Below are 8,496 nucleotides of genomic sequence, written 5' to 3' on the forward strand. Positions count from 1 at the left end.
CAGAGCATCAATATCAATTCCAACATGTCGGCCCTTGCTATCACAGTTTTTAAGGCTAAAGTCCCCTGAAAGAAATTTACTGAACTATCGTTGACACTTACGAACGTCCAAAACATTTCCATAAACTTCTTTGATAATATTTGTGGCTACAGAGGCGTTGTTTCCTTTCTTGTATTCAAACAGCATTACATGCAGAATGTGTGTCTCGTCGTGTGCCATCACTGTAAGGGATTACAGTATACTAAACTTTACACATTATATAGGCTACACTAACATGACGTTTAGGTGGTTCGTTTTAACTATTATACGTGATGTAGGTTTTTTGGGGGATGGTTAATGAAGTGTTCCAAAACACGACATTAATTTCTTGAGGACCTAATATTTTTTTACAAACGGATACAAAGCTTATCTGTGTATACAGCCGTCCCAATTATGAGCTGACAGACTAAAGGGAAAGTACCTAGCCCAAAGCACCCACCGCCAACGCTTGAGCTACTCCTTTACTATACCCACGTGCCTAGATCGGACTCCATTCTTTGAGGCCGTGGGTGTTATATACGAGTAACGATCACATTCCACTATTCAACTGGTAGCCTAAGAGTTGATGGTGGGTGCTGTTGACTGACTATCTTCCCCCTTCTAGTCTGTCAGTACTAAACCAGGAACAGTTAGCGAAGATATTCCTTGTGTAGCTTTGCGCAAATTTTCAAAACAACTAACTCATATGGCGCACCAATGGGAATGGGACGTGAGCCATGAATCCTTGGATTCATAGTCTGGGAACGCTAATCCTATGAAATTCCCGGACCGAAAATTAAAGAATATTGTAAACTGTAACAAGGTGAGAATTAATTTAATTATGAAATTTATATGTTTATGATTAATTGTAAAAAGTTGTTTGAAATCAGATCGAGCTCAGTGGTCGGATAATATATTACTTCCATCAGAATAAGTAAAAACCGTAAAAGTTGTAGTTGAATGAACAATAAACTCATATAAGAACATTTTGATTTTTCAGTTTATTTTATAATTTATAATTTTACTGTCATCATTTGTGTTGAATTGAAGCTCTTTTTGGACAAAATTGTATTTTATATCAAAGCACAAAATACAAAATTTAAAATGTAGTACCTCTAGAAAAAGTCTTTTCTTTTACATTAGTCTTTGCTTAGGCTTAGGCACTGCTGAAAAAATTAAATTAAAACAACTTAATTTTATTTTGTATAAGTTTCATACTCACTGAGAAAAAAGGATCTTGTTCATACAGGTTCAAGTTATCGTGAGGAAAGAGATCTTGAACTCTATCCAGATCAGTTTCTTCCATTGCGGATTCTCCTCTTCGCACCATCTGTAAGACAAGCAAAACATATCTGCAAAAAATAGTTTTGTCATGCAGATAAGTGTTTAATTTTTACAATATATTTTATTACCTAGATTCTGAGATCTGTTTTTTGTAACTTCACAAAAAGCATTTTTTGTTCGTACTATTACGGAAAATATCATATAAATTGCATGTTTTTCACTATATGGCACTTAGAGCTTGTTACAAGCTTATTATTATTATTTGTTGTTGTTTTAGAAAAATATTTATTTTTGTTCACACTGCTACGGAAAATACAATTTGAATATTACTACCTTACTTATATGTCACAAGATGGCTATGTCAGTTTGATATACGCTAATTATTATTTTCAAATTTAGTTCAACATTTAATTTAAGAATAAATTTTTGATCGGAAATAAAAATATAATCCTTTTATTATTTAATTTATGCGCTGATGCAAACAAGGTCAGAAGGCCACTGCATTTTTTCTTTTTCTATTTGAAAGCGAATAAAAGATTAATTCAATGTTCGTACATGGTTCTTACCTTCGGTAATTAGTCTGTAAGTAATCATGTAAAAATAGTTAAGAAATATAAGTCCAAAATTCCACGGCTGAAATACATAAAACAATTCTTTTTCTTCCTATAATGTTAAATATTCAACTATAGTTTTATCTATCTAATTATCTAATATTTTACTAAACAGACATGTAACAGAAAAAGTACATTAAATGTAATTAGTTATTTAGATTCTTACATTCATTGCTTTTGATGTTGCCCGCCAGCGATCGCTAAAGTCCGGATGTTCTTCAGGCGTTTGTGCTGCCACCTGGGAGAGAATACTTTCATACTGGGCTAGCCGTTCAAGCTGTAATAAAAGAAATAGCGTTTTATCATATTACCATACTTTTATTACAAAGCAAAGCTAAAAATTATATATTATTAACGTAATTCATGCAATATTTATATAAATGCCTTATGTATACACACATATGTGTGTGTGTATGCGTATACATACTCCTCTGCCTTTTGCGTAAAGCCTTAACATTCCTGGAGCAAAACAAACCAGGTGTATTGCATGTTTTTATCTTTAAAATATCATATAGGTTCAAAGTACGACTATTCCTTTCAAGAAATCATGTGTCAATACTTTACACAGACATATTTAAAGGCCAAATGTAATTTTGTGTTTTTTCTTCTTTCATATTTTTATTGATAATAATATTTGTGATAACCAATTCTTTTGTACACTCATTTTCAGTTTCATATATGATCAATTCTTTCAAACCAAAATTTAGTTCGCTATCACGCCTCCAAAAACGTTATGATTACTTTTATCGATAATGATGAGAGTAACAAGTCTAGCATTCCAGTTTTGATCTGGACAGTGTACTCGATTCTATGGCCTTATAATAAACGTATGGATTTCCTAAACAGAAAGAACAGTCACAGTTCGAATATGATTAAAATGTCTGGTCATTTAAACGGTTTATTATGAAAATGTTTAATGACAATTCACGGCAATGTCCCTAAGACACAACAACGGAATTTTTAATATTTTATTTAGATTCTAATGCATAACTAAGTATAACAGTATAGTAATCACACATTATACTGGCATGATCTGGTTATATTTACACATTGTGCACGTGTTGCATTCTTTGAACTTAACAGCAATAATAGATCGAGCAATATCCTCTGGGGTTCAAATCATATCCAACAACTGAAACAATACAATTGTTTGTACGTTAAAAGAAAAAGACAATTAAAATCTTGTTCAGAGAACAAATATACGTCATCTGATTTCATTGTCACTAGGCCACCTCTACAAAGAACATTTCCGAGTATTTACGTAGTGATTTTCCTGTTTTTCAGCTAAAACATCCAAACTTTAGAGAAAGCACTAGTCAACGCCGCTCGGTTGCTATAGTTTACATATTACTCCATACGCATGCGCCCCTTGTTTTGTTTATTCCTGAAGACCAATTTGCTTCGTGCAAACATCAAAACATGTTTACATGTTTAAAATACACTATAAAGCTTAGTTCTCAATACAATCGATGACTTTTTCGTTTTTGATTTTGATTATCAGAGCGGAACGTGTTCAAATTCCACAAAGTCTTTATATTATGAGAAAGCAGTCCAAACAATAAGAAGAAAAAAATAGGCGGCACTGCTATCGTCGTTACTAAGGTCAAACGAAAAAATTAATATATTATTTCATTGTCTACGTGCAAACTAATTAGGTTATACAAAATATAAGCACGCAAACTAATTTAAATTTGGAGACCAACAATCGTGTTTCAACCTGTTGAAAAAAAAAACATAAATAAATAACACGCTTGATAAATATTCAAGTTTAATAGATATTGTATAAAACAAATTTATTATACACGCAAATGAATAAAATTCGTGGCCTCGATATAGCAGTTTTATCTACAATATCAGTCTACAGCCGCTACTATTATTTAATAAAAGTAAAATACTTAAAACATCAAGGTCGAGTGCGTTTTTTGGTCAATTAGATCTCTGTTTAAATATAAATTTGGAACGAAGTTACACTGTGTACAAGACTTTAAAATCATGGTCACTGAACATGTCCGAGACATTTGTTTTACTTTGTAGTGTTTCTGATTCGCTATGCTTCAAAAGTAAATGAAAGTTTCAAACTCACAAAGTTATGATCATGATTTTATGTTTAATCTTCTGCTAGAGTCGTCCCTAATTTTGAACTACGAGAACAAATGAAAGGCGGCTAATTTTAACCAACCACTTACTCTTGGACTTCTCTAATCGAATTTGACCTTAACCATTATAAAGTACACACGGCCTCAAAGTGCGAGTGCGATTTAGCGGCAACGATTCACGAACCATGGACTTTCGGGCACACAATACAGCAACGCCAACAACCAGTTGAACTATGTGTTCAAGTTACACAGTTCCTTTGTAGGTTAAAGTGATTCCATTAATAAGAAACATACAACACCACCATCGTCGTGTCTAAGGTCAAATAGATAACACAGGTCTGCGAATTTAAACTTCATAAAAGTTGTTTTCGTTCTAATAACGGATTTTCAATAATTCAGCAACACAAATTTCGAAAATAATATTCATTTGTTTTAACACGTAAGGATTTTGTACAAATCGGGAAGGAAAAAACTCTTACTTAGATCAAATTATTATTTCGTTTACCACAACGAACATTTTTTATTACTATGTTTGTTATGTTTGTGTTCTAGAACGATCGATAAGACTCGCACGTCTCGATTGGTCTAGAGAAACCTATAACCAGTGGTTGTCAACATTCTAAGCATAACAAAATGTGACCCGATTTCAATGAAAATGATTCACTTATGTAAAAGTACATATAACGTTTTGTGAAAAATCTGTAGGTGATGAATAAAAATGGATATCATTTTCGGATTCAGCGTACAGGAATTACTGTGGAACATGTAAACATTTCAGTCAATAAAACCATCGTAGGCTTGTGTAATCTAATGTATTCTTTCATTTTCAATCAGTGAACTAACAGATTCATATTCAAGCTCCAAAACACAGGCAAACAAACTAATTTAAGATTAATAAAGATCCTCTGTGTAACTGAGATTCCACATCATTGAATGATGAGAGTCGATGGAGCTCGAAACTACAAATTAAAGCCAGATATGATATGGGATACGATATTAAATACGAACGTGTATGTCTTATTACAAATCACAAGTTATAATTATTATCTTTTCTTGTAAAGCTACGATCGATTTGTCAGCCATCTTCTTGCAAAATTAAATTTCACACCAGCTTACATGATATTTAATTACTTTTGTGCATTCTATGAATATTTCATTACACATCACTGGAAATGTTTGGCAGAATCCTGACCCACATGTGCCGCCTCAAATACCTTCCAGGGCACGAGGCATAGAGGTCAATCGACTTCTCTCTAATAAACAAAAAAAAAAGGCTACACCTTATGGGTGAATATGAATATGGCTTCTCTGATGCAGAGGAACGTGAGTCAGACGATAAAAGCCACGTTTTAATCATGGTTTTGTTGCAGACATTATGAATATAATTTCAATTAACAGAATTAAGAAAGCTTTACTCAGTCTTGGGGCATATGACTCGCAATCTGAGGGTCTCAAGTTCGAATCCGCGTCACCGAACTAGCGGACTGGGCCAGCCACCCGAGTGTACGAAAACAAAAACAAAAAAACTCTTGACTTACAAAATTACAAGCCGACCTCCCCCCCCCTCCAAAAAAAACTAGGTCGTTAAAAAACAAAGATGGAACTGCATCATTATAATTACGTGAGAACAAACGTGTCATTCCATTTTTCATTTTATAAGTTTCCTTTACTATTTGAATTTTTAAAAATTTAAATTTTAGGCCCTTTACACGTTACTAAGGAAAGCATGTTAAAGATTGGACTTAGAACTTCGTGTTTTAGACATTTCCTAATTACATCATGCATTTTTACTTTATATATTTTTGTTATGTAACAATAATGCATTTTCAAAAAAAAAAAACATTATCTTATCACTAAAGTTACATTCAATAATTAACTGTACTGATGACCCTTTGGTATTCAAATGTTAACTAATGTATATATATCATTTTTGTTTAGGCAACTATGATTATGGAGATATCATTTTTGACCTACCAAAACTACACATCACTGTACACATTACAGTATTTTATTCACATTAGGTACGGTAGAGCCAACGAAGTTTTAACAGCTATTATATTCTTACTGGAAACCCAAATAGGACTAGTAAAAAGAAACTTGATAAAAAATCATTTTCATAGAAACTGCTCATATAACATAAGCGTTATAGACCATAATAATTTAAAGCTCCAAAGTGTTAACGAAAACCCGTATTAAACTACCAGGAACGATAGACGAAGTGCACACGCTTGGATAAATAGTGTTTCTTAATATCTGTCTTCTCATAATATGGAATATTGTATTAACCAGTCTTAAACCTTACCTTATTTTACTCCTTCTTTGTTTAATCATAGTATTTATGATAAGTTATAAGTAGTCCTAACAAATTCCATAGGCTTAACAGTTGAAAACATAGTAACTTTTAATCTTAAAAAAAAACTGCTATGGTTAGTCTTTAACTTAACGTTTTGCCAGCCTAGCTTTTAACTAAAAAAAATATGAATTTATTTTTGAAACTTAAAACACTAACGTAACTTATGAACCTGAAAACATTCGATTTTAGAGTGTTAATATTAATACACCAGCCCCGTGGCGGGTAAGTTTATAAAGTATTTAGATTTTCTTCTATAAACTGTAGTGTACATAAATACTTAACTTGAACTGTTTGTTACCGTTTCACAGAATCCTTTAGAAAAGTATAAACATATTTTCGACTTTCAAAGAATCATTTTAACATTTGAGGAACAGATTTTTTTAAACTATAAAATAATATCTAATGCATTTCGGCGACTTTTCTTTTCGCGAGTTCTTTGGAAAAAGTGATCATCAAAGTAATATCAGTATGGAGTTTTCTCTTAATTCTTTCAGCATTCAGAAAGTAATTTTTTAAAATACTAAAGTGGTTTCTGACCTTTATACTGGTCTAACACACGTGTTAGTATAATAAATGTTACCCGTTAGCTCAGCGATAAACTTGAACAGTTACAATGCTAAAATTCGTAGTACGATCCTCACGGCGCAGAATGCCCATTGCGCATCTTCGTATTAAAACTAAACAAACAAAGTAACAAAAACTGTTCTCCGCGTTAAGCACTCTTTCTTTAATTTTGAGCCTATATCAGGCAATAGTGTGCTGAAAAATATAAGAACAAAGCTCGCAATTCTTGGCGCAAAGAGATACACAATAGATTATATGCACTTTGCCCATCGCGAGGAATTAAAACCCCGAACTTTAGCATTGTAAGTCCATAAACTTACCGCTGACCCACCGAGAAACTGTTTTTAATCGAGATAATGCATTAATATTTTAACATAGTTAGTGAGTTACAGTAACTTTATTTGAATCTTTAAAATAAAATCGTTTCGTTTGGTTGAAGTTAAGCACAAAACTGCACAACGGGCTATCTGTGCTTTGCCCACCACGGAACATAAAATCGTGTATGTAGTTTATTCACGTTTTAACCAGATGAATATACGTCATATTCTCTCGGAATTGTAGAGAAACCATTTCGGGAAAACCCTGACATCATTGGAAGTGATTTATTGGAAGTATATTTGGAAACATATTCTTTAAATATCTTGTATACTCCCTTTCGTAATGCGGAACAGTCTTGTGAAGATGTTACTGTTCTAACTATATTGTTATAATGTTTAATATATTGTTTAACTTGTAATATCTGGTCTCAAAGGTTTATGGCCTTTAAATGCGAATTATATTTAATATGCTTGTGTTTTCCTGTTGAAAGGTGTGGTCATTTCCCATGACGTCAATTAGTCCATTTTACAATTAAGTGATAACAGTTTCTTGAATTTGAATACAATACTAATAACGTAGTACCTATGACGTCATAATAAAAGTCCCCAAGTTAGAAACTGGTGTGAAAATCACTTAGGTAACACATAACACACATTCCCATGGGAAAATATCGTAAAATAGTGTTTTAGCCTAATCAACCTTATGTAGTAATAACTGATGACGATACATAACGTAGTAAAAAAAATGACTTTAGAAATCATGAGTGAATTATCTGGACTTGATTCACAAATAGCCTGACATACATACACCTAATAACGATCCGCTTTATTCAGAATATAATTTGTAAAATAAATTGAGTAGGTCTTTCAAGCATTTCATGAAATTTATTAACTATGTTAAGTGTAAAATTGGCAATTTATCGATCAGGACGAAGAAATTTGTAAATTAAATATGACTGGTTAATTTTGATGAACAATGTTTGCCATTCTTTATTGATATGAAGATTAATTTTAATGAATTTATTTTTTAATATAAATAAACGTCACAGATTAATTTCTCATATAACATTTGGTCTTTGACGAACTCATACAACTTGTATTCCAAATATTTATTGTGATATGCCACTTCTTTGATAAGAAAGGAATTATTTTTCACCTACTACTGTCTACTCAGACTTCTCTCCTTTCTACAGCAAGAACTTATTAAATATTTCAAACTGAATAATGCCGATCAGTAGATGGTGTTTGTTTGT

General features: G+C 32.3%; 1 protein-coding gene across 2 annotated transcripts in view; it reads right to left on the bottom strand.

Annotated features, from left to right (window-relative positions):
- Positions 1-8,496, bottom strand: part of LOC106466356 — a 108,173-nt gene that overhangs the window by 30,379 nt on the left and 69,298 nt on the right. For both annotated transcript variants that reach the window (XM_022394348.1, XM_013926636.2), the window contains 2 exons: positions 2,080-2,190; positions 1,241-1,348 (listed from right to left, as the gene is read on the bottom strand). In XM_022394348.1, the coding sequence (XP_022250056.1) occupies positions 1,241-1,348; positions 2,080-2,190 (219 nt within the window). The remainder of the gene's footprint in view (positions 1-1,240; positions 1,349-2,079; positions 2,191-8,496) is intronic.

The sequence above is a fragment of the Limulus polyphemus genome, unplaced genomic scaffold (assembly GCF_000517525.1).
Source record: "Limulus polyphemus unplaced genomic scaffold, Limulus_polyphemus-2.1.2 Scaffold2235, whole genome shotgun sequence".
Taxonomy (NCBI): Eukaryota; Metazoa; Arthropoda; class Merostomata; order Xiphosura; family Limulidae; genus Limulus; species Limulus polyphemus.